The sequence below is a fragment of the Petaurus breviceps genome, unplaced genomic scaffold (assembly GCF_028583685.1).
Source record: "Petaurus breviceps papuanus isolate PSGF00001 unplaced genomic scaffold, PetGlider_PUasm1.0 188, whole genome shotgun sequence".
Taxonomy (NCBI): domain Eukaryota; kingdom Metazoa; phylum Chordata; class Mammalia; order Diprotodontia; family Petauridae; genus Petaurus; species Petaurus breviceps.
In genome coordinates, this window is record NW_027185804.1 from 36,669,266 (window position 1) to 36,695,899 (window position 26,634).

General features: G+C 49.9%; 1 protein-coding gene across 4 annotated transcripts in view; it reads left to right on the forward strand.

Annotated features, from left to right (window-relative positions):
- DGKZ (diacylglycerol kinase zeta) overlaps positions 1-26,634 on the forward strand; it is a 63,489-nt gene that overhangs the window by 13,234 nt on the left and 23,621 nt on the right. Inside the window, exon 1 of one of the 4 annotated variants that reach the window (XM_069091518.1) lies at positions 5,059-5,262. The exons of 1 other annotated variant lie outside the window; for it this stretch is intronic. In XM_069091518.1, coding sequence (XP_068947619.1) covers positions 5,178-5,262 — 85 coding nt within the window. In that variant the 5' untranslated portion in view covers positions 5,059-5,177. Of the gene's footprint in view, positions 1-5,058; positions 5,263-14,861; positions 15,053-26,634 lie in introns of those variants that run through there. 2 more of the 4 variants (XM_069091521.1, XM_069091519.1) reach the window with 2 other exon arrangements.

A 26,634-nucleotide genomic window follows, 5' to 3' on the forward strand; every position in this document is an offset into this window, starting at 1 on the left:
GAGAGAGAGAGAGAGAGAGAGAGAGAGAGAGAGAGAGAGAGAAAGACGGAAGGAAGGAAGAAAGAAGTGAGGAAAAGACAAGGAGATAATATGAACAAAGCTGAGGAGGAGGAGGAGGGTGAAGCAAGGACAAACTTGATTCAAGGGAGAGTCAGGAGAAAAGCCTGGAGAGAATGGATGTGTCATGGAAACTAAGTGACCTACCTAAAGTCACAGGGGTGGTAAATGGCAGCTTAGGATTTGAACCCAGAACTCCAGATAACAAACCCAGACACATTCTCTACCCTACTGTGCTGCTTCTCCCATCTTGGCCCTCAGTTTACTCCCTATGATATTTTGGGCAAGACTTGGGCTTCCATCTATTTATCTGTAAATGGCCCCTAAGGTCTCTTCAAATTCAAAATCCTCTGACTCCTGAGGTAAAGAGGATTCAGGTCAGAGGACTGTGGGTTTTAGAACAAGAAGACATCTTACTAGTCATTGAGTCTGGTGCCCTCATTTTACCAGCAGGGAAAGTGAGGCACAGAGGTCAGTCACTTGGCCAAGACCACGCAGCCATCCAGTATCTGAGGTGGGTCATGAGCCCGGGTCCTCTGACAGTGCTCTGAATGATGGGGACAGGAGTCAGCTTGGCCCTTTTTGAGAACAGAGAGTGTCCAGGGGATGAGTCGCGTGCATGGTGCCCTGGTACATTTCCTTTCCCAAACTCCCCACTCGATAAGTGGAGCAGCTTCCTCCCCAGGGCTCCTGCAGAGCCCAGAATAATTATGTTACCCAGATTCGCTCTGTGCCTTTTTGGAAGGGCTCTGAGAGGCCCTGGGCTCCCTTGTGCCTGGCACTGATGCCTGCCAAGGGCACCTGCTCCTTGGTCCCTTTAGGCCTCAGACCCCAGTATAACTGGGGCTGCACTTTGGCACCAGCTCAGGGTCAGGTCCCTGTCTTTTCCCCAAACCTCTTGTCTTCCTGGGCCCCTCCTGGAGCCTCATTTCCTGAAGCTGGGACTTCCAGATGCTTGGGAGTGAAAATAAAACTCAGGCTCATTTCCTCTGTTTAACTTCTCTCTGCTGCTTTCAAGTATCACTGGAAGCCGTCTAGCTACCCACAGGGTCTGGGAAGAGGTGGGCAGGGGCAGCCCTGGAAGCCAGGGTAACAAAGCAGGGGCTGTAGTAACCATAACAATAGCAACAGCAATGGTAGCAGCGCTGACATTACTAGGGCACCCTAATCTTGGAAGCCACTGCATATGTTATTGCATCTGGTCCACACAACATTCTATGAGGTAGGGTGCTATAATTATCCCCATTTTACAGGTAAGAAAACCAAGGTTAAGTGACCTAGAGTCACAGAGCTAGGAAGTGACTGAGGCAGGATTCCCACACAAGTCATCCAGACACCAAGTGCTCTCCCAAAATGCCTCCTAACTCAGGAAGACCTGAGTGGTCTCAGACAGTCACTAGCTGTGTGACCCTGGGCAAGTCACCTAATCCACTGGAGGAGGCAATGGAGATACTGGCATGCAGTGGACCACAGGGTCACAAAGAGCAGGAGGTGACTGAGTCACTAAACAGCCGCCACAACTCCTGTCGAGACAGTACTTTAAGGTTATGCAACGCTCCTCCTCACATGTTCAGAAGGTAGTGTAGGTATTGTTATGTCCATTTTATAGATGGAGAAACTGAGCAGGGATGTAATGGAAATAGCACCAGGTTTGGAAGACCTGTGCCCAGCTCCTGTCTCTACCACTTACTAGCTGTTTATGACCCTGGAGGCCTCGGCCAAGTCCTTATCTCTCTAGGTCTCAGCTTACTCACCTGTAAAATGAGGGAGTTGGATGGATGATTGATGACAGGGAGATTTGAATCTGGGTCTCCTGACACCAAGGTCAGCCCTTGTTTTTTTCTCTTCTCTTTTCTCCCAGCCCCCTTGTGATCCCCCCAAGCTAGCCTCCTTAGAGAGGCCAGACATGGGTCTTTTCTTCAGCTTCATCCTCAGAGGTGATTGGAAGAGACAGAACATGCAGGCTAACACAGGCCCCACCTCTGCCCAGCTCCCTCTCCATGGGGCAAGCAGAGACTTGGGATCAGAGCAGGCAACTATTCTCAGAGCAACAGAGCTAGGGGCCAGGTCATTCAAGCACCAGAGGCCCTAGTGGGACTCGTATCTGTTTCCACATTTGATATCAGCTAAGAGGGCTGGACCTGAGTCAGGAGACCTGGGTTTGACCATCTCTGTCTGAGTGATTGTAGACAAGCCCCTTCCCTTTGACTCAGGAAAGCAAGTCTGACATTTACTTGTGTGGCTCTGGGCAAGTCACACAATCCCCCTGAGACTCAGTTTCCTCATCTGTAAAATAGGCACAATAATCTTTTTACTACCTGCTTCCCTCAGTTGTTGTGAGGGAAGTTCTTTATGAAGCTTTTAAAAAATTTTAGTTCAGACCTGTGATTTTGTCATTGTGGGGGACTCCCAGATGTGGAGACTCCCTTCACCAATGCAAATTCATGACCCTTTAATAACCTATAGTCTTTTTTTTTCTTTTTTTAGAAAACATTTTATTGGGGCAGCTAGGTGGCACAGTAAATAGAACACCGCCCTGGAGTCAGGAGGAACTGAGTTCATATCTGGCCTCAGACTCTTAAAGCAAAAACTAGTCATGTGACCTTGGGCAAGTCACTTAACTCCAATTGCCCTCCAAAAAGAAAAAAATATTTTATTTTTCCTAACTATACATATCGCTTATAGTTTTAGAAAATTATCTGGGAGGCTGGGAAATGAAATGACTTGCCCCTGGTTACACACCCAGGTCATCCTGACTCCAAGGCCATGAAACCCTCTGACCTCAGAATCCTACAGTGTGAGTTTTTGTCGTTGATGTTGTTATTGTTGCCTACCCCTACTCCCCAACCCCACAGATCTTCCTCTTCCCAAAGTCTCTAAGGGCAAAGAACAGCCTTCAGCAGGAGGTGGGGCAAAAACAGTCTTTACTCTGTAATGTTGTGATTTTTCCAGAGGACAGGGGCTGCCCCATCCAGAGTTCTAACTCTTTAGTTCTCTGACTTAGGGGAATTTGACCAATGAAATTTCCCCCCAGAGCCAGCATGAGTCCTTCCCAGAGAAGGGTCCTTGACAAAAAGAAAGACTTCCTTTATATCAAAATATTGACAGCAACACTTTCTGTGGTAGCAAAGAACTGGAAACAGAATTGGGGTAGGAGGGAAGGCTAGTCAAATAAACATGAATGTCACAGAACATCTCTGTGCTGTAAGAAATGATGAACATAGAAATGCATGGGAAGACTTTTGTGAACAGTTACAGGGTAAAAAAAAGTAGAACCAGAGGTCATAAACACAATAACTACAACAAACAGTGTAATTGGAAAGAACCACCACAAAACAATGGAAACAATGTTTCCAAAAAATAAAGAACCGTTTGGCCTCAGAAGAGAAGAGAAGTCATTCCTTATAACAGAGGTGGGGGTCCAAAAGTGTAGAACACTGTATAAGGCATCAGATTTTTCCCCACGTGTTGATTGATCTTTTAACAGGCTTTCTGGATGGGCCAGAGGTGGGATGAGGGTGTGTGTGACAGAACAGACAAAAATGAATAATTTTTTGGAATAAATCCTTTGAACATATCATGGAACATTGGTGTTTCCCTGAATGAGGAAAGAATGTTAATCTGGGTTCAGATCCTGGCTGTGATGCTTATTACATGTGCAACTTTGGGCAAGTCACTTCCTCTCTCTGGGCCTCAGTTTCCATATCTGTAAAATGAGAGGACTGAACCAGCATTTGATGTCTGAGGTCCCCTCCAGTTCTAGAGCTCTAACCCTGCCTTCACAAGGGCTCCACTTTGCAGGGGCTGCAGTGGCCATTCCTCCAGGCTGAGCACTGGAGAGATGCACCAGCCAGCCATACTTGGCAGGGACTGCCCTCGAAGCCTTCCCAGCTTGGGAGGACCTGCTGTAGCTTGCCCTGCCCTGATGCGGCATCCTGGGAGATGTTTTAAGAAAGGAAAATGTTACCTCTGGGTTTTGGCCCGTATTCGAGGGGGACAGGCAGCAAAGTATATTCGGTGGGCAAAGTACAAAAGGACCTGAGATTGAAACCTGGCCCTGCTTAGTCACCCACCTGTGTGATCTCAGCCCGTCTCCACCTTTTGGGGCTTCAGTAGCCTCCAATAAAGAAGGGAGTTGGATTAGATGGCATCTAATGCTCTAGGCGGTGTGGTTAGAGGGGAAAGAAAACTAGGGCTGGGGTCAGAGGACACAGGTTCAAATTCCACCTCAGTTTCAGCTGTGGGTAAGTCATTTCCTCTTTCTGTGCTTTAGTTTCCCCTTCTGTAAAGTGAGGCCTGCATGAGATGGCCAGCAAATCCTAGCTTATCTGAGTGACTTTGGGAAAGTCACCTCCTCTCCCTGGGCTTCACTTTTCTCATCTGTAAAAGTTGGATGACCCCTAAGATCCCACCCAAGTTCTGAATCTTCTGGCCTATGAGAGGAGGGAGAATGGTGGACCCCCAATCCTATGGTTTATGGGCGCCTAGGCTCATAGACCCCAAACAGAAGGGCACATCCACCCGGAGAGCGCCTGGGAAGTGCGGGGAGACCCAGAGGCCTCCTGGGGAGCATGGGGAGAATGAGTGAAGGGTACCTCCGGCCAAAGCTGTTAAGGTTGGAAGGAGAGGGGCCCAGGTAATGGGTGGCTTGAGGAGACCCCAGCATTTCTTGGGCTGGCCGGGCAGGGCTGGGCTGGGCTGGGCAGGTAGCAGCTGCTGCAGCTGCTTTGGCCCCGGGCACTGTCTCACGGGGTAGACAGCTCTCTTTGTTGTGCAGAGGGCTTGTCCTCACCTGCCCGGTAGGGTCCATGCAGCTTCTCGCAGCCGGGCCCCGACGGGAGGGGAAGGCACGGAGTGAGAAGGGGGTGGAGGGGGCCCTGTGGTCAGCCCTTTATGGGGCCGCTGGCCTCCCACGGTGCCGGCCCCCTGCTCAGGAAGTGCCGAAAGAGGAAGAGTGTCGCCACTGCCGCTGCTGCAGCGGGGGCAGGATGAGAGTGCCGGGGGTGGCAGGGGTGGGGGCCGCAGAGGCAGCGGCGGCGGCGGCGGCGGCAGCAGCAGCGGGGGCGGAGGAGGCGCTGGGGGAGGACGGGATGAGGCCCCGGGGTGGCTGAGCCCGCACCATGAAGAGGCGGGAGCAGCCAGGCAGATGTGGCGCTACCGCTCCTGGGACGTCCCGCAGATGCCCGCCGAGGGCCCTGACACCCAGTAGGTACCCACCGGAATGGGAGAGGGCTGCACCGAGGTGTCCGTGGGCACCAGGCGCCTGCCAAGCCCTGGACGACGGGTGAAGCCCGAACTGGGGAAGTAGCGTGGGAGGGCATTGTCCTGGGACGGAAGGCATTGTCCTGGGAGGGAGGACATTCCTTGAGGTCCCGGCACCCTGCGCTTTGGGAGAGTCGAGGGGGAAGCCAGAAAGGCTGGTCGGGATACCCCGAATGAGGGGGATGTGGGCTGCGATCCTCTAGGCTGGCCCCAGGGAGGGTTCACGGGCGTGGAAGATCCACAGCTGGAAGGGACTGGAGCCAACACCAGCTCCGACTCCTAATTCTCCAGAAGGGCTCGAGCTCAGGGCAAGGAAGCCACTTGCCGAGGTCACACCATGGGGACATAGAAGAGCTTCGAACTGAAGCCGGGGCCTTTGCCTCCCGAGGCAGGGCTGACTTCCACGGCCACCGGCTTTAGTCGCCACCATGGTCTCAGGAAAAAACAGCCGGGAGGGCTATTGTGCAACTTCCGCACGTGAGCCCACGGTCCTGCAAACCAGGGCCTGTGTCGGCTGCCCATCTGCTTGGCTGGGGGCATCTCCCTCACTCTTCATGACCCAGCCCACCCCGGCTGGGGCTTCCTCTGGTCCCAAGACAGCTCAAAGGAGAAAGCCAGGACCTGTGCTAGGGTGCAGGGGTACACCCCTCCATGGTACAGGGATCATGCTACTGGGAAATAAGCTGGTGAGAACCACAAGAAGGTGGACGGCAAAAATTAGAAGTAACACAGGATGTGGCTTTGTTGAGGAGTAAGTGAAAGGGTCTGGGAAGGCCACTGGTTGGGGGAAGGGGATGAGGGAGAGGAGCCCAATGTAAAGCTGGCTTGTAAGGCCCACCAAAGACTTTCCAGAAGGACAGAAATCTGCAAATGGCTCACCCAAATCCCCCCCCCCCCCCCCATACACACACATGAAGCTAAATAAACCACTGGCTTCTTCAAAGCCTGACCCCAGATATGGGTCAGAAACTAGTCCAGAACTCTGTGCCAGGCCAAGCAGGATACTTCCTGGCTGTGTGACTCTGGGCTGGTCATTTCACTTCTCCTGAGACTCAGTTTTCTTCTCTGTGTAATGAGATTAGACTAGATGGCCTCTAAGGCCCTTTCAAACTCTGCATGTATGAAATGAGGATGTGGAGAGGGACAGAGGTGGAGATATGTGTGTGTATGTGTAAAGGGAAAGAAACCCTTCTTTGCATGTGTGAAGGCAGTTTTTATGTGTTGGACCTCTTTGATGTTAGCAATGGTAGTAACCAAGCATATAAATAGGTTCTTTTTGGTCTCTCCTTTTTAAAAATTGATAAATGTCAGTTTGACACATCCTGCCAAATCCCATCATGCTCATAATTAAATTTCCCACAATGTACAATTTTAGAAAAAGCTAAACAAAAAAAAAATTCAAAAGTGAGCGAGACCAGTTATTCACGTGACCTTACACTTCAGCGGTTTCCAGATTGTTAAAGGAAAGGACTATGTGTGAGATAAGTTAGCTGGGCCATGGTTTTTATCTGGATTTTGTAACCATTTAGAGTTACCTTGGTTTAGACAGTAGTTTATAGTTACAGAAATTGTGTGCATGCAGTTTCTTCATTGTGACATTCTGAAACCTATCTGTGCCCACCATGGAGCTCCCCATTGCCTTTGCAATGAGCTACAGTTTTGACCTCTTGAGGTCATGGCATTTTCATGATTCAAGGTTGCTTAGAATTGGAAGAAAACTATTTTAGTCTTTTGAGGTCTCTGTGGCCTCATTCCTGCAGATCTCCTCCCTCCCCCAACACGTGGTGCACATGGTGACCTCTGAGGGCCTTGTCATTGGGTGTGATTCTTGTCCGTGACCTACTGCAGATATTTCACAAGCATCTTTCCTGCCCCCCCCCTCCCCCATGCTAGTGGCCTTCCTCTGAATCAGGGCCTGGTCCACTGATGGATTTCAGGGGGCCCATGAATTTGGAAAGGGAAAAAAACCCTGCATTATTATTTTTTCAAACCTCTAACTGAAATTTTAGCACTTTCTCCCGTTTTGAATTATTTTTTTTTCTGAGAAAGGATCCATAGGTTTTAATAGACTGACAATAGAGTTGACACACAGAGAAATGTTAAGAACCTCTGTTCTCAATCTCTTCACATTTGGAATAAGTCCATGGGATTCCCATTGGGAATCCCAAGTTATCCGGTGCTTATCCCTCAATCTCCACTCATGGCCATTCCCATTCTGTGTCCAGACATCCATGATTTTGATAGCCTTTACAATGATTCTGTGTTAGCAATACCCCCTCACACCTACTACATACCTCAACGTTGCCATTTGGATGACCCTAAGCTTTCACTTTTTTGAGACCGTGGCAAAGCCACACTGTATCACTGGAAACATATCGATGTTAACCAAGGGAACGGATGAACTCAGCACAAATTGAGACAGATTTTCTTTCTTGGATATGGCCACTGTGAGAATTTGTTTTGCCTGACTATACATGTTTATAACAGGAATTATTTATTTTAATTTTTTTTTGCTTTCTCATATGAAGGGGTGTGGAATTAGGGAATATGAATCTAAAAATAAAATGAAATTTTGTTTAAAAAAAGTATTGATGTTAAGATGGTTTCAGGGAAAAACTAGGGGTCTTTGAAAACACCATATCATTTCCCAAAGGCAACCTGATCTGCTTTCTTACACCCCTTTAATTCTGGGCTCAACTCATTGTCCAATTGCAGTGTCTGTCCAAAGTATACATGTTGATGGGTCAGCTCTATGAATTGTCCATCTATTATACAGCAGAGACTAGATGCTAGACCTTCCTCACTTTGTTTCCTCCACGTGGCTTACTAAGCTGAACCCCTTGGAGTTTCTGTGCGGTGTCTCACAGCTTAAGTCCATCTGGAGAATTTCACATGTATAGAGAACCATCTTCCCTTTCGACTCTGTGCTAGACATAGTACATGTCAGCAGCAAAGACCTTTAGTGTATTTGGCTGTTTTTTCTTGATAGTTATAATCAGACAATCTTTCAAAGAAGTTGTCTGTGTTGTTACATATTTCCATGAATACCCTATGATGACACCATATTCGAGAAAAGCATTTAAAGTGATACTTCACTCTCCCAAGTCAAGTGCTTTTTTAATAGTCAACAAACAAACAAACATGATAGCCATTTGTATTTTTGACACCCTTCAGGCAGCTGTGTGGCTATAAAGACAATTTGTTATAGAATATCAGCCTGGTCATTTTTCATGAACTCACCAAGGACATCCTTGATACACGTGTATAGATTATTCTTATGAGGATTTGAACTGGGTACATAGGTCAACAGTTTTTATATTTTCCCAGTTATCTCTTTTTTTGTTAATAAAAAGATCCAAGGACAAAACATAGAATCACAGATTTAGAGCCCGAAGAAATCTTAGAAGCACACTCCCACATTTTCACCAAGAAGAAACTTAAGCTGAGAGGTTATATGATTTGCCTAGGGCGTCAGAGCTAATAAGTGTCTCGGGGGATTTGAACTCAGGTTCTCCTGACTCCACATCCAGTGTCCTACCCTATGCCAGGCTATCTTGAGATGGGCAGACATGGAGGGGTTGTGATATCATGGGAGGGATGTCCTGAATTGATTAACTTATGGATGCAGTACAGCATTTGAGTAAGAAGGTCCATGATTTTCCGAAAGTGTTTGGTCTCCTCTCCTCTTTGAGCTATTTAGAGAACTGTGCCTTCAAAGTTGTCCTCCAAGCTTTATTGCCTGAACATGGGCTGTGGTCTGGTCTAGGTGTTGCCCTCACCTTTGTTTTCTTTTGTAGGTTCCTAATGCAGCAAACTGGTGACTGGTGTTTGTGTCCCCATTGTCATTAAAGGAAAAAAATTGTTTGCTTAGAAATCTTCTTAGATTGTTTCCATTTTTGATTGTTCCTTGTTTTCCTTCCAGTTTCATCTTTAATTCCCCGGGGACAATTTGGTCTCTTGCCAACCTGTCTGTAAACTTGTTTTCCCTCCATTGCTTCTGTTTAATGAACTGATACTTCTCATAATCCTCCGCCATCTACCTCCATAGGATTTTATGAATGAGTTTACGTTTTGAATTGACATTGCCTTTGGCTGTCACATCTCTATACTTATAAGGCAAGAAGAGTTTTCAAGAAATTCTAAGCCCTTTTGGTCTCCTAATTATGGCACTAGACTTATAATAGTTAAACTTGTTGAGGAAATCATGAGACTTGCTGTTAGGTTCTGCTGTTTTATCCATTTCCCATTTTTTGTTAACAGTTAATTTAAATAGGTCAGGTTGGAGTTTTCTAAGTAAAATGTCATCTCTTATCGTTTTTATTCTTTTTCCTAATTGATTTTGGTCTTTACCCTAATAATAACTGACTGTTATGTAGACAGTGTATACAGGTGAGATGCTTTTGTATTATCTGTATGTCCTTGTCTTGTCTTATTTCCTTTTCCTGAAATATTTCCTAGCATATTTTTCTCCCCTATTCCCAAGGGTATTGTGAGACTCCAGTGAGATAATGGGTGTAAAGCACTTTACAAACCATAAAGTGCTATATAAATGCCAGTTATCATTATCATTATTAACCTCCCATCACCAGGTCTCCAGTCTGGAGATGACTTAATCACACAGGCCTACTGCACACCTACCATGCTCCTACTGCACTCAAGCAATGTTTTTAGAGCAGAAATGTTTAACTAGCAGGCTCTCCAGAAGAAAAAAAAAGTCATAATTTCTTAAGTCTAGACAATCAACAGAAAAAATAAATCAAGCCCTGATCGGTAGCAATTGCTCATTTCTGAAGTATAAATTCAATTGTTAGAGCTGGCTCTGGCAGACCCTTGCCTTTGCCCACCTTGTATGGAAATCATTGTTACGGGAATTTTTCATTTATCTTTATTATTTGGGACTCAGGGATGTTCCTCCAGCAAGTTTTGGTGAACAAAAAGTCTATTTAAATATTAACCTCACCTAAACAAAAGCTGGCCCACAGGATGTAAACTGTTACTTAAAAGTCTTCCTTAGATAAGAAGTTAGAGGAATCTCAGCTGTCCTTGATTCCCTGGCAAATCCTCTCCCTCGGTCTATGTATGAATCCTCTAAATGCAATTTAATCAGTTACCTGACTTAGTTTACCTATAGAGTTTGATGAAGCTTGTTTCTTTAGGGGATGTAGGAGATTATGACTTTGTTTAACTAAGTTTACGTCATTAAAGGGAATATTGGAGTATTGGATGTATCTTGTATGGCCCAAGAGGAATGTACAAGATGGCAATATGTAAATGAATCATTTCTCTGTCACTCTGACCTGATTTTGCCCATAAGAAGCCGTGTCAGAATCCTCAAGATTGTCCAGATTTTCTCTGAGGCCTGAACCTATGCTTGAACAGAATAAGAAAACCTAGGTTTTTACTTCCATAATTTCTGTATAGTGATAAATAAATAAATATATGGCGATAGCGACCCTCCACTGGGACCCAGAGAGGAGACATTTTCCCCCTAACATCGTCAGGTATTAAAGTATGCATCGTTGTAATTTGGAGGAGCTTGCTGGATTCTTTCTAGAAGGCCAGTACCTCTTCATCCCCTCCCTCAGATTTTGACACACAAATGACCCTTATTTTCATTGTGGTCTTTTTGTAAGTGCCATCAAAAACACTGTGATTCAAACACAATTCTGTTGTCCCCTGAAATGATGAATCTTGTTACCTTTGGATATGAAATGAAACCAAATCCACCAACTTCTTGATTTTGTTCTTCAGGAAAAACCAGTGATTTCTCTTTCAATGCGACTTCCTTTTGTCATCTGATTTTGTTTGTAGTGAGAGTAACACAACTGATGCGATTCAGATATTCCAGCAATTCCTGGTCACTAGCCAGGGTCAGAAACTCCTGTGCTTTCAGTACTACTGTCCCACTCCCTCCCCCACTTTTTCTTTTACATTCTGCCACCATCACTGCCAAAGCAGAAAGGGTCCATTTCGTCTTTTTTGCTTGTTTCAGAAGTTACTCTGGTTAAAGAGTTGATCACCAAGTGGCCAGACTCCCTGCACCTAACTAAGCTGGTCTTCAGACAGAAGACATACTTTATTACTGGGACCATTTCTGAGAACTTTTTCAGCATCTTAGAACCTTGTTGGCCCATGACCCACTGGCATAGTCCTTCAAGAGTTCCACAGGAATTCTGAATAGGACTTTGTGGAAGCCAGAAGAACACTGGGGTTAGAAGGACAGGACCCTGTTTCAGGGCAGTTTGAGGCCATTGAAAATGCCACACAAGTTTCCAAATCTAGCCTTCTATCCTTTTCCATGCTGGGCCTAGTTCATTGGCCATCAGCTCTTTTTATGTTTATGTGAGCTATAGGTCTCAAAGGACCAGTTCTATGAATTGTCTTTTCAATTGTGTGACCTAGTCTCAACAGTACTTTCTCTTCATCTGAGGAAATATCAGTAATGTGGAGAGAGAAAGGGACGGATACCCCGTGAGGGTGAAACCAGCCCCCACATACTGACAAAATATTGAGAGGAAGGCCCTCCTTGTGTGGAAGAGCTCTAGGCTGGATTCATGGGAGGGCTTGGAAAGGAATTGTATGATGAGAAAGTGGAGGAAGTACCTGTGTTGGTGACATGGTGAATCTCCCAGAATATAAAAGCTAGCAGCTATATAGTGTTTTACAAATATTATCTCTTTTAATCCGCACAACTATCGGGAGGTAGGTGCTATTATTGTCCCCATTTTACAAGAGGAAACTGAGGTCGAGTATAATTAATTGTACCTATAATTTGTTCCTGCTTTCTTTACTCTGTATCACTTCCTACACGTCTTTCCATACTTCTTTGAATTCTTTTGTAGTACAAATCTACTTCATGGGCTTAAAAGGCATGAAGCATTTTATGACCTTGTGCAATTCCAAATTGTTTGTCCAAATGGTTGGGCAAATTCATAGCGCCATCATCAGTGAATTACACACCAAGGGATTTCTTAGTTGTTTTGTAAAGTGACTAGGTCCTCTGAAGTGCAGACCAGACCAAACTTCCAAGCAGGCATCTATGTGAACATGGTAGAAGGTGAAGGAGGGTCGGTAGGTCGTGAATTTAAGAGACATGTATATTCCTTGGTGTGTTTATGTGTAATGTGTAAGGGAAAAGGAAGCCCCATGTTGAGACTGTGAGTGGGTGTGTAGGGGTATGTATGTCTAAAGAGCCATTGTCTAGGAGTTGGCATATCACCTAGTCATGTCTCCCCCCCACCTCCCTTCACCACCCCAAGGACTTTGGGCTCACTTGAACTAGGTCTGAAACCTAATGAGTCAGTTTCTCTCACTGACTCATGCCTCCACCAGAAATGTCTAAAATAAAGCTCAGGTATGGCTCATGTTTAAGTTTCCCTAAAAGTAGGTAACTGGGTCTCAACTCCTCTGCAGACACTCAGTGTTCAATGTGGGTATCAGGTGTAGGCCAGTTTTTATTTTACCCACCACAGAAATGAGATGTGATGTAGAAGGACTCCCAGGAGCCCATGACCAAACACAGAATCGTAAAGCCTTTCTATGCCCATTAGATTCCTTTGGGGAAGTGGGCTGGGATTGCTTGAACAAATACTGCCCATTACCCTCCAACCTGCATCATCCAAGCAACTCAGGGCAATGGCAAGGGGATAAAGGGGAAAAGGGGCAATCTCTTCCCTTTCCTCCACTCCCCCACACCCCCCAGCTTTAGGCCTTTGGCTACAGGGCAATCATCTTCTTTCTTCAAGGCAGTGGAATTCAGGAATTCTGTCTCTTGGGTAGAACATGCATGGAAAGACAAGAATTCTTATCTGTGATGTGCTCAGAATAGAAACCAAAAGCAAAAGACAAGCAGGAACTTGGGAGATCCATCAGGTAGGTCCCTTCTTGGGCCACCTGGGCCAGTATAGGCAGGTATCTTGCCATATGTACCATCTTCTGGGGAGGAGGGAGAAAGCCCCTCCCTGGTGTGAAATTTGAAAGGACAGTGTCCAAGTGCCAGCTCAGTTCTGTTCCCTTTTGTATGCCAAGAGGGAGAAGTTGACTTTTTTTGACCCAGCTATTATATTATGTTATGGAAATGCCTGTTTTATTCCATATTCATTAAGGAGCCATTGTGGGAGAGAGAAAAAAAGGCTAGATTTATAATCAAAGGACCTGGGTTTGAATCCCAACTCTGCTGCCTGAACAAGGTCCCTAGGCCCCATTTTCTCATCTGTAGAATGAAGGGGTATGAGCTGTTAGATGACCTTGAAAATTCCTGCCAACTCTAAAGCTGTCAGTACTATAATTTTGGAGAGAATATAAGGTCCTCGAAGGCAGCCAGTTAAGTACTCCTTAAGCTCGATGTGCCAACTCCATGCGAGTGCCAGGAATACACAGAAAGGTAAAAACAGGGCTCCTGCCCTCATGGAGCTTACAGTCTAGGAAACATGGACATAGCCAGGTACGTATGGAGGAGAGTGAAGGGGTCCCCCTGGAGAGGACCCCTGCATAGGTCCCCCAAGAAGGGGGTTTGAGCTGGGTCTGCCGAGGAGGAGGGAGACCATTCCAGGCTTGGAGCCAGGGTGGTTGGAGGGGAGTGAAGTGTGAGAAGACTGAAAGGGTAGGCAGGTGACTTTGGCCTTGCACCTGCGGTGTCTAACGTCGGGGCTGGAACGCAGTCGGCATTTAATAAACGCTTGCTAATTGAGGCAAGCACTCAGTGCATGGACGCAGAGCGCTACCCCTGTCCTCGGAAAGCACGGGCTTTGATGCCTGCTTGCGACTCAGGGAAGCCTCAGTTTCCTCCTCTGTAAGGTGGTGGAGCTGGGTGCGACCTCTAAAGCCTCTGCTCTGAATCTGGGCCTGCGGGCTACACCCGCTCCGGGGAGCCCAGAAGGAAAAGGTGCCTGCCCTCAGGGTGCTTCCACTCTGCGTGGGGGGCAGGGCAGAGCCTGAGGAGGGAGACAGCCGGCTCTCACCACTAGGGGGCAGCCTAGGTTGCGTGTAGGAGGGGAGGACGGGCAGCGGCTCTGGTAGTCTGTGTGGAGCCCTGAGGAAGGCTCTGTTGTGATCCTGGGGAGGGGCGTGCAGAGAGGGAGGGGCGGCCGCGCGTTAGCGGATTCGCGGCCCCACCTCCACCCCTCCCGGAGAAGGGCGCCCCCGCGTGGCCTCGGCCAGGCCGGCGGGGGGGCTGCGGCGCGCCGCCAGGCCGGCAGGGGGCGCCGCCGGTCTGGGCGCGGGGGCGGGGCCGGCGCCTCCGGGGAGGGGCGAAGGGGCCGCGCGGGGCGGGGCCGGGCTCGGGGGGCGGGGCGCCGGGCGCAGGCAGCGGCGCGGGCAGCTCGGCGGGGTCCTGCGCGCAGCCTCGTTCTCGCTCCCTCCGCCCCCGGCGGCACTTCCTGGAGTCCGGGGGCCGGCGGCGCCGCTGCTCGTGCGCCTCCGGGTGGGCGGAGGAGCCCCATGGCCCCTGCAGCAGTCCCGGCGGCGACGGAGCGCTGACCCGGGAGCGGACGGAGGGACGAGGCCGGCGCGCCATGGGCGTCTCCCGCCGGCCCCGCGCCGCCCGGGGCTAGGGCCGCATGGAGCCCCCCGACGGCGGCGGCGGCGGAGCCGAGGCCCGCAGCAGCGGCTCGGACTCGGCCTCGGCCTCGGCCTCGTCCAGCGGCTCGGAGGGGGCCCGCGGCCCGGAGCCCGACAAGGCGCCGCGGCGGCACAGCAAGAGGCGTTTCCCGGGGCTGCGGCTCTTCGGCCACAGGTGAGCGAGCGCTCGGACCCTGCCCGCCCCGCCGTCCCCATGGCAACCGGGCCGGCCGCCCGCTGCGTCTGGCCATTGTCGGCTCCTGCCCGCTGGTTGTCACCTCCTGTCCCCAGCCCCCTGGGCATCATCACCTCCTTCCCCCGTTCCCCTGACATGGTCACCGTGTTCTCCTGCCCACATCCCCTTGGCACACCCCTCTTCTGGTCGCCCCTTGTCTCTGTCTCCCTGGAATCCTCGGCTGCTGTCGTGTCCTCATGGTGCCTCCATCCCCCTGCTCCCTGCCACCTTGCACCGCCTTCCCTTACCCTGATGCATCCCCTGAGGGCAGCATGGCCGGCCCATCCTGTGGCCTTCTTTGGGCAGGCAGCCCTTTCTCCCATCTGCCTGTCGCTCCTCTAACCCGGTTCTAGAGCCCCCACTGGGCAGGGTTCCCCGGGACCCCCGGCTGCCTCGCTCTTGGCACTATTTCACTAAGCCTCCAGAGCTCAGGAGGGTTCCTGCAGGTTTCGTTCTCCCAGATTCATTAATGATTATGACAGGGTTTGGTTTGGTTTGTCTTTTTGGAGGGGGGGGGGCGGTCCTGGAATGAGGTAGAGCTGCTCCTGCAGGGGATAATCAGCCCTCAGGAGCCCAGACGACCCCCGCCCCATCCCCACCCCGTGCCTCAGCCCTCTTCCCATCATCCGGCCTGATGTTGGATCTCAGATTGGCACTTGCCGCTCAGGGTCCTGCTGTTTGCTCCATGTGGTTCCTGCACCTCGGCTGTCGTACCTGGGCCTTGGGTGTAGTATCCAAGTTGGAGGGGCTCAGTAAGTGACAGCAGTTGGTGCTTTCAGGGCTCCCTGGGCATTGCTTAGTGCTTTAAGGTGGGAGAAGGGGGATTACCAACCCTCTTGGCTCCCTACAGAGCACTTTGCTGGACTCTGCCCAGGGAGTGCTTGGCTAAAGTCCTATCTCCACTCGATTGCCCAGCTTTCCTTGTCCTCAGCTTTGACTCTTACTTGGACAGACTTTACTCCCAATAATCTCCTGCCTTATGTTGGGGAAAGGTACCTCACTTGTGGGATTGTCTGAGAGCAAGTCTAACTGCCTGGCTTTCCCCTGACCCTGCTCCGGCCATACACTAAAGCTGGAACTACTGCTCCCTGCCCCCTCTTTCCCCAAATCTTAGGGACTCACTATGGATAGTGAGGATGTTAATCTGAGTCAGAGGCTTGTATGCTGGACACAGGTTTCAGTGCTGTAGTGATTTCTAGTGAAAGGGAAAGGCTAGGAGCCTTTTCCCCTTTTCATCATTCTGCCACTCCCCAGTTCAACTCTATCTCCTTCACCACCATGAACCAGCCTCTGGCAGAGGGGCCCATGTACGTGCATTTCTGACCCCTTCCTTGGATTTCTGCATAGCTGCTCTTCTGTGTGCCGAAGGGGCCCCTGCACCTGATATGTGTGAGGCTGTCCTTTGTATAGATGGACAGAGAAAAGTGAAGCGAGAGAAGAGCTGTGGGCAAAGTGGAGAAGGACAAACACCAGGAATGGGGGGTGTCGCGAGCCCTTTGGTGCAAGGATGAACTGGGGAAGGGTGAAGTGCATGATGGGAAAGGACAGGGCCGAGAACACTTATGGCTGTGATGCGGTGGCCATCATTCTGTGGCAGCCTGGCCACTCAACCGCCCTCTTCCCTCACCCTGCCTTTGTTTTCCTAGTATTCTCTTGGTTCACTCGGTTTTGGTCACCGATTCAATTTGGGGGATATCCAATCAGGTTAGTCACTGAAACTGGACTGTGTCATACTTAGCGAGCATCCTTTCTGGCTTCCTTTTACCCTAGGGTTCAGGTCCAGGGAAGACAGGCCCCTCAGTGCCTCCAGCTCTAAGATCCCACCCCCATCATCCCCTCGATTCTCTTTCTCTGGCTGTAGACACGAACTCCCAAGCATAGAAGGAGAAAGAAGGCAGGGAGGGGGGAATTTGCTAGAGTTGTCCTAGGCTCAGAGCATTTAGAGGTGAAGTCATGGAACACCTGAAGGCTTTTAAAGGACTTGACACACATTTTCATTTAATGAGTGGGTGCTGTGGAGCATGTCCTGCATCAGTGTTACCCTTATTCTACAGACAAGAGACCTAGGCCCTGAGAAATTAAGTCATATCATCTGCTGTCAGTAAGTACAAAGGCAGCTTTCGAACCAAGGTCTCTCCCGGTTCCAAGTTCAGCCCTTCCTCCACTGAAGCCAGACTGGGATAACCAAAGACCCCTCCTCCAACAGGATGCAAAATTGAGGCCCAGAGAGGTATGCAGTGTCTTTCCCAAGGTCACAGGTAAAAGTTACAGAATTTGGATTCAAACCCAAGTCCTCCAACTCCAAATGCAGTGCTGTTGCCAGGGTGCCACCCCAGGTGCCAGCCCACCTCCTAGGTATCTTGATTTGTTCCCCCTTCTTTCCCCTTGAAGCCTACCTCTGTGGCCACAACTGGCTGCATTGTCTTAATATCTTGAAAGGCGGTTCCTAATCTCCACCTGCCTAGCCTGAAGGGACAGAGGGACTGGCTTGCAATCTGTCCACACCCCCTTCTCCCCCCATCTCACACTTCCAGCTGGTTGGGGAGGAGCTTGGGTAGCTGGCCTTGCCCCACTGAAAGCCGCTTCCCAGGACCTAAGCTCATTGCCCCTAGTGTTACTTGTACAGAGATAGTCTGGGGAAACCCTCCCTGTGCTTGCCAGTAGGCTCAGCCTGTGGGTTGTATGGGCCTGGTGAGGGGCTGGGTCTTCCTTCCTCTGGCCTTGTCTCTGAATTGAAGGTCATGCTGCCTGTGGATTAGCTGGTTTTATGCCCCAGGGGCATCACCAATTGCCAGCACCTTACACAAAGCCCTGGCTCTTCCAGACACCGGAGACACTCATGGATGCCCTGGAAGCCTAGCTGTCTATTGTCTCTTCCTCAGCGCTTGGTAATGTCTCCAGATCTGAGGCTCCTGGGGTGGCACAAAGGCTGTTTCTCTTTAACTTCTTCAGTGCTGTTCTCATCTCTTTAGTGCTAAGGCTAGCTGGCCAAGATAGTGCTCTTGGCTCGAGGAAGTAGGAACGAGGTCAGCCACCCTTCCCAAAGGTGACCATGCAGTAATGGGGAAAGCCCTGGCCAGAGCTGGTGGCTCCAGAGCTGACTTAGAGTCCTCATTCTGCCCCTTTCTAGCTGTGTGAGTTTGGGTAAGTCATCCTCTCTCAGGCCCTGGACTTTGCTGCTTTGGGCCTGGCATAGAGCTGGGCACTGGGATGCCAGGTCTCCTGGAGTGCCACCATTTGGTGATCTCAAATGGGCCTTCCTCCCTTGCTGGTGGGTGGCAGTGAGGGAGGGGCCTGTTGTCCAGCCACCTGAGTAACCTGCTCCCTGGAAAGGTTGCTTCAGAAACTGGAGGAGAGAAGGCTTTTATTTATTATTATCTCAAATGAGATAATGTTTGTTGAGCAGTTGGCGCGGTTCCTGGCATATCATAGGTGCTATATATAAATGCTTGTTCTCTTCGCCTCTTCCTTTCCTTTTTATTGGGTGCCCCAGGGTGTGTGGCAGTGAAGCCGCAATGTGGAAAAATCCAGAATTGGGAGTCAGAGAACCTAGCTTTAAGGCTTGGCCCTTTCCTTAACCACCTCTGTGAGCCTGGGTAGCTTACTTACCTAGGGAGACTTGGGTCAGATAAACCATAGTATCCTTTCCAGCTCTAGAGCCTGTGGCCCTGGAAATGGGCACTTGGATTCTCATCAGGCTGAACTCAGAAGGAAAAGAAGCTGGGAGGGAGGTTCGACATCCATAGCAAGTGTTCTTGAAGGCTTTTTTAGCCTGGCCAGGCTGTTCCCCGGTGCCTAGGGAAAATAAGGAGGTGGAGCAGGCAGCCTGTGGTCCTGGGGCTTCTGGGGAAAGAGGGGGTGCAGAGCTTCCACTTGGAGGGCTGGAAGGAGCCCTAGACTGACTAGTCCAGCTCTGTCATTTTAAGGGTGAGGAAGCAGGCCCAGAATCCAGGCCCCTTGGTTTGGAGGCTAGAGACCCGCATTTGAACCCTGTGACCCTTGGCAAGAGTCTTCATGTCTCACCAGTAGTTTGTTCATCTGAAAGTCAGGATCATAAACTGCTGCTGCCGCCCCAGGGGCTGAGCGGAAAGGGCTTTTGTTGGCCCTCAGCCGCTGCAAAGGTGGCTGCTGGTCATCACGGCTCTCATCCTTAGTGTGCCATGCTGGTCGCTCCTACAGTTTCTGTGTGAAGCAGGGGCCCGGCAGTGGCTGTTGACTTGCGATCTGTCAGTGAAGAGAAATCAGGAATCACTCAGGTACAGAGATGGGCAGGCTGCTTCTTCCATGGCCTGCCCTGCTCAGGGCGCACTGCTTAGGGAGCGCAGAGAGTTTCAAAGGAAGCAGCAGTGCCTGAGCTCTGGACCAGGGTACCCGCCCTGCTCAGTGCCAGGAAGGCACAAGGGGGCGACATCGGCCCCCTTAAGATCCAGCCAAGGTTCATCTGCAGGGCCCCTCCCCCTCTTCCATCTTGCCTGTCCAGCTGGGGTCTGGCCCCCCCCCTCCAGTTCAGGAAATGACCAGTAGCATTCCTCTGAACACAGAGGGCCGTGGGTCAGCACTGAGCCGGCCAGCTCACCACCACTGTTGTCTGGGCCTCGCTTTTCTGAAAGGCAGGACCTCCAGAGCCCTTGGCCGGCAGCCTAGAAATAGAGAACGTCAGAGAACATGGGACGGATGTTAGAATCTAGCACGTGGCAGTTTTGTGACTGTCTTGTTAAATGGAATAGTGCTTTTAAAAAGATCGCCGCACAGCACAAGGCCCCAGTGCAGTAAAGAGTCCTCTTGCTTGTTGGAAGGACATTGAAATAGCCGCATTTGATTAAATTTATAATAAAAAGGGGGAAACATATCAGTCAGTCCAAAAGCATTTAGTAAGTCCTTGTTGCATGCTAGGCACTGTGCTAGGCCCAGAGAGGCCAGTGCAAAGGCAAGAGAGGCTCTGTCCTCAGGGAGCTTCTCTTCCACTAGAGGGATACCACACATTCCCAGGGAAGTCAATAGAGGTTATATACAAAAGAAATACCCAGTGATGGGTCAGGAGGCCCTTGATCTGATCCTTGGAGGAAGGGGGTTAGGGGAAAGCATTCGAGGCATGTGAGACACATTAGAAAGGACCTTCACTGCTGCATGCCCAGTGAGGGCTGGAGAAGGCCTCTGCATCATTGGAGTGAGGAGGAAACAGAGGCCTAGAGAGGTCATGAACTTGTTCAAGATCACACAGGAAATAGCAAAGCTGGGGCCAGAACTCATATTTCCCGGTTTCCCTGGGCTTTTTCTATTATATCCGGCTGCCTTTCTTTGTCCCACCAAACTTCCCAAAGAGCACCACCCTTGCCTGCCCCCCCCCCTTTTTCTCTCTCTCCCTTCCTTTTCCTCTCTATCTCCCTCTGTCTCTCCCTATCTTTTGTCTCTCCCCTTTCTTCCTCTGTTTGTTCCTCTCTTCCCTCCCTCTCTTCTCTCTCTCCCTCCCTCCATCATCTCTCTCTCTTCCTGTTTGTCCCTCTCTCCCCGCTCTCTTCACTCTCTCCTTCCCTCTCCTTTCTTCCCTTCTTCCTTGCTTTTGTGTCTCTCCCTCTTTTTTTCTCTCTCTTCCTCCTCCTGTTCTCTCTTCCCCCCTTCTTGCTTCCCTCTCTCTCCCTCTCTCCCTTTCTCTCTCTCTTTCTCTCTCTTTTTCTCTCTCCCTCTCCCTCCTCTCTCCTCTCTCTTCCCCCACACTTCCTTTCTTCTGCCATCATATCTCTCACTTAGATCTGTGGGAGTCTGGCAGAACCTAGAGGGTGCAGGGGAAGGGGGTGGATACAGGAGGAAGCCTATCCCATGTTCCAGGCTTTTACATAAAGGTAAGTGAGTGGGGAGATGAAAATTATGACTGGCTATGAATATATAATTCTTATCTGTCTGTGTACTGCCTTTGATTCACTAGGGTCCCATCGTGGCTTCACGTGCCAGGGAGGATAAGTATTCTAGGATTTGTTGTGTGAACTCTTCCTCTCTTCCTTCTCTGAGCTTTACTCAGCAGACTGAGTGTCACCAGCTTAAAAGGTGACTTTGAAAGGTCTGGAGGCAAATCGCTGTGGTGGTGGATGTTCATAGACCCCAGAACAGGCCACCTTTAGGCTCAGCATCCTGTTTGGAATATTGAGCCCTTCTGCCTTTTCTCCCTCTTCTCATTGGTGCCGTAGTCATAGATGATCATCTTGTATCCCTGGGATCCCCTTCTCTCCCCCTTCACTATCCTATCAGCTGAGCTAACTTTGGGGCCACTTTAGACCAAAAGAGAATGCAGGGGGTAAGCATATTAGGCAAGGAAGTATGCAAGCTTATCCCATTCCCCCATTTGGTGGAGAAGTCTCTGTGGTTTAGTTTGTAAAGTTCAAAGAATGGGGCCAGCACAGAGCTGTTGGGTGAGTCCCATGAACTTCTGGGTCTGTGTGTCTGGCTGGAGCAGGAAAGGGGCTCCTCCCCCCCCCCAACTTACATGTACACAGATCCTTATAGGTGCCGCTTGTACTGTTCCCAGGGGGAAAGAATATCAGCCTGCTTGAATTCAGAGTGATGAGTAGAAATTATAAAGTGAAGCTTGAGGTCAGAAAAAAACCTTGACTTCCTTCTGGATTCTAATGGAACCTTTTGCCAGTTCACATTGGACGGGTTGGTTCCTGAGGCTGAGCTCCAGAGAGCTCTGATTCTTCTCTGCCACTTTGCACATGGGTGTTGTCCCATCTGTTATGTGGCATGGGGTCACTCTCCTTCTGCTCGGTTTCTTCATTTGTAAAACAAGAGAGTTGAGCCAGTTGACTGATCCCTTCCATTTCTGATATTCTGTGTGTCTGGGAGCTGCTACAAAGACCTTAAGTCACCAGAGGAATCCTACTCATATTATTCTCAGAAAAGAACAGTCATTTCAAGGGTGAGAGATGCCTAAATGGTCTGCTGTTAACTCCTACATGACATCTCATCTCCCACCTCCATGCCTTTGCACAGACTGCCCCCCATTCCCTTCTCTTCCCTGCCTCTTAGGTCCCCTAACTTCTTTAAAAGATCAAGGCAAGTGCACCCTTTTCTTTTAGGAACTAATTCTTAATCCTGCCAATTATTAGTGCCTTTCCCTCCCAAAAAAGTGACTTTATTTTTTTCCTCTTGTGTACCTTATTTCCTTCAGTAAAAAGTAAGTCCCCAGAAGTCAGGGATTGTTCATTCTTGTTTTTGTCTCTGGGACCTCGTTCAGGATCCTGGCACAATGTGGCACTTGATAAAAATGCTTATGAAAAGCTGACAGGAGGAGGTGGGATGGCGGTGGGGAGAGAGGGAGGCAGTGGGACCAGATGACTCACGAGGGATCCCTTAGGACCTTTCATGTTTTTCTGTTGACCCCAGAGCCAAGGGTTGAGGACTCCTGTTTGAGGGGCCTCTGTTCTTCAGAAGGAAGGAGCCAGGAGGAGGCCATGCTGTGGAGCACCTCCCCAGTGCTGCTGCCTTTTGCTTGAGGAGCAAATATCATTAACTGTGTGAATGACCTTGGGAAGTTATTTGCATTTCCTTCACCTTGATCTCCTCTGTAAAATGAAGGGGATGGACCGACTGGCCTTTCAGGTGCCTTCTAACTCATGACATTTTATGGCTATGGAAGCAGGGAGGCCAGGGCTGTGTGTGAGCCTCAGTCTTCAGCCAGGTAGAGCTCTGGGTTGGGTCCTCTCTATGCAGGGGACCTTGCCAAACACAGATGACTTATCATAGCAGGGTTAAAAATAGCCTCCACAGAGCCTTGGGCTCCTGCCACCCAGACGCCAGCGCCTCCCTATCTCCCACCCCCTACCTCAGGCTTCACTCGCTGACATTTTACAGATGAGGGGGTGGTTGTGAAAGGGGCCCAGCAAGGAGCCTCCTTCCTCTACCCGCTTGTAAGGAGTTCCCCAAGGAGCAAAGGTTTTTTTTCCTTAAGGGTTTTTTGGTACCAGAGCAGCCACACGCCCATTATTCATATATAACACATATAACCCGTCTTCGGAGTTCTTCCCACCCTTCCTTTTAGAGCAGCTCTAGGGAGACTGAGAGAAAGTGTTGGCGAAAGAGGCAGTAGGTGGCAATATTGGAGCCAGAGGCCTGCGATTGGGCCCCGGCACCCTGAAACTTGGGGGTTGTAATGACAGAGAAGTCTCTTCACTTTTTAAGGTTTTTCCATCTGTAAATGTGGGCTGCTGATACTTCCACAGCCTATCCTGCTAACAAGCAAAGTCCTTTGTAAACTGAAGGGCTGTGGAAAGGGGGCCTCTCTGCTTTTTTGTTGGGGGGGGGGTGAGTGGGGAGGAGTCAGTCCCCTCAGTCTAATCTGCCAAGATCAGGCAGCAATAGCAACCATTCCCGCAGCACATCGTGGCTGCACACCGGTGCTCTGGGGGCTGAACTGGATGAAAGGATGAGGAAGACAGGGGCCTGTGTGCCCTCAAGTGATTTCAGTCCAGCTGAGCTTGGGGGGGCGGGGTGCATCTTGAACCTTTGGTGTGCCCAAGCTTCTGGCCTACCCTGTCAGTACCATGAGTTTTCCAAGGCTGGGGGGAGGGCCTCACATAAAGATATCACCCCATCCAGATAAGGGAACTAAGTCCCAGAAAAGGCAAGGGAGGAAGCAGGAGGCACAGTTGGGATTAACCCACATCTTTGCCTCCAGATCCAGGGCTCTTACCATTCCACTTTTTCTCTTAAGGATCATTACCCCCATTTTACAGATAAGGAATTTGAGGCCCAGTGCAGTGACTTTGCCTGCAGTCTCCCGGAGCCTGAATTCAAACCCAGATATTTTGCCACATACATGTTCAGCAGCCTTTCCACTATAACATGAGCAAAAGTGCAGAAAGGGAAGAGATAAATTTTGAATGAGGGATCAGAGGAAACAAGATGGCTTCTGGCAGATGGGGAGTAGGAGGCTGTTCTAGCCATGAGAGGAGATGGAGGGGTAGAGAGTAGGAGACGTGCGGACACAAGAGAAGCGAGAGGGGCCACAGGTCAACTTGCAATGAAAAAGATGAAGGAGATAGGCATATCAGTGTCCTTCATTAATCAGTAGCTCTGGGCCAGTGTGGCCGAGGCAGCCACTGGGACCAACAGGCTCCTTCATATGATGCTGACCAAAAAGGAGTGGAGTGAGCCAGCCAGGGCGCAGCATGCCGTGCATGTGGCTGAGGCCAGTGTACCGCCAGCCTCATTCTTTACAGTCAGACTGGGCTTGGGGGATCACCTCATGCTGGCCAAGAAGGCTTTAGACTGGCCCTGCACCTTTCCCAGGGAAAGGGGGGCTGTCTCTCTGCTTCTGCCTTGAGACTTTCTGGCTATTGACCAGGGGTTTCAATTCAGGAATTAAATGACGCAGAGGTTTGGGTGGGATGGTGGCTATAAAGAGGTAGAGTGTCTTTTGAGATATTCTCTGCAGAGCTTTAGGGCTAAAAAAAGGAGGTCCGTGATTTAGCAAGCATTTGCTGAGCACCGTGCACCAGGCATTGTGCTAAGTCTGGGCCTAGTCATTCAGTAAACACTTATTAAGTGCCAGGTGCTGGGCTATGTTGTGGGGAGACAGAAGAAGGCCCCTGTCCTCAAGGACCTCACGATGCAGTGACATGGCCTATGTCCAAACAAGCAGTAACCTCAGAGGGAAGCGATTGGGAAAGGCTTCTTTGGGAAGGTGGGACTTTGGCTAGGACTTGAGGAGAGGCAAGAGGCAGAGATGAAGGCGAGCATTGCAGGAACTCAGGGAGAGCCCTAAAAATGCCTGGAGACAGGAGAGGGAGTTCTCTTGAGAAAACAGGCAGGAGGCTGGTCACTGGATAGCCAAGGAGATGGTAGAGAAGCAGAGGTGGGCTTAGGAAAGGCTTTGAGTGCCAAGCAGAGGAGTTTATCATTGGATATGGAGGCAGTGGGAGCCCCTGGAGTTTATCAGGTAGAAGAGGTGACACTTTGGCAGCTGGGGAGAACATGGACTGGAGGAGGAGAGACTTGGGGCATGCAGACAAGCCACCAGGCTGTTGGAAGAGTCCAGACGACAGATTGGAGGTGGAGGCTGGGGAGTCAAGGATGACCCCTAGTCTGGGGGACTCGGGAAGATGGTTAGTGCCCTAGACAGTAATGGGGATGTTTGGCAAGGGGAAGGGTTTGGGGGGAAAGTTCAGCTTTGAACATGTTGAGTTTACAGGACTTCCACTCCGAGATGCCTGATATGCCATTGGAGATGTGAGACTAGAGGTCAGGCTAAGTAGATTTGAGATGATAATTGAATCCATGGGAGCTGATGAGATCACCCAGTGAAACAGTCTGGAGGGGGAGAGAAGAGGGCCCAAAATAAAGGCCTTTGGGTCCCCCATGCATGATCGGGATGAAGATCCTGCAGAGACCAAGAGAGGCAGTCAGATAGGAGGAAGTCCAGGAGACAGTGAGGTCACAGAGAGGATTCTGGAAAGGAGAGAGTGTCAAGGAAACAGTGGTGATCAGCAGCATCAGAGATGGTAGAGAGGTTAAGAAAAAGCCATTGGATTAGGCAAAGACATCATTAGGAGCTCTAGGGGGAAAGCCGTCTGGGTGCAATGAGGAGGTCAGACCCCAGAGAGTGGAGTTCTCAAGGAGTCTGCATTCCACCAGGGACTTGAAAGCTTCACAGATAAGGGAGTACAGGAATACAGGATGCTGAGGGCAAGGGGCCTGGAGATAGTGGGAACTTGTCGAAAAAGGCTATACCATCCTGATGTCAGGACCAGGGATTTTACTCTGTGGAATTGGAGCCACATTGGGGAGGGAGGTGGGTTCCCCAGATATCAGAATGACTCATGTCTGTATAGGCCACAGTGCTTTCTTCACAACAACCCTGGAAGCTGGGTGGGATTCTTTTTTATAGATGGGGGAACCGAGCCTCAGAGGTGAAGTGACTAGCCCCGGGTGACCTCGCTAGTTGAATCTCGTGACCCCAGCCTAGTGCTCCTTCCATTCTGGTTGCTCCATGACATCTCTCGGCTTGTTTGGGGGCAGGGTGTGATGGGAAAGAGGTGGCACTGTGGGCACTTGGGCCCCATTCCCATTCACCCTGCCAGCTTGGTGGAAGCACTGCAATTGGAGTCCTCTCTCTTTCAGCTCTCCCTTGGTCACATCCTCTGGACTTGCCCGTTGGAGCAGCCACTCCCTTCCACGAACTTTTGGGAGGGAAGGAATGTTTCTTACCTCCCAGATACTTTGTATCTCTGTCACTTCCCCACCCTGCTAGCTCCTGGAGCCTAGGACCGCGTGCGACACAGTACAATTTAATAATGTCAGGTTGCTTCCTCCTCTGGGTTTGTAGACTCTAAGCTGGGCAGCTTTTCAGCTAAGCCAGTCCTGTGCTAAAGTCTGTGGGATACGGGATAAGCTCAGTAGCAAAGTTTATGATTTACCTGGGGTGTTCTACACATTACCTCATTTTCTCACTTGATCTCACTCCAACCCAGTAAGGTGTACTGTCCTCTAAGTGTGCTCTCTCTCTCTCTCTCTCTCTCTCTCTCTCTCTC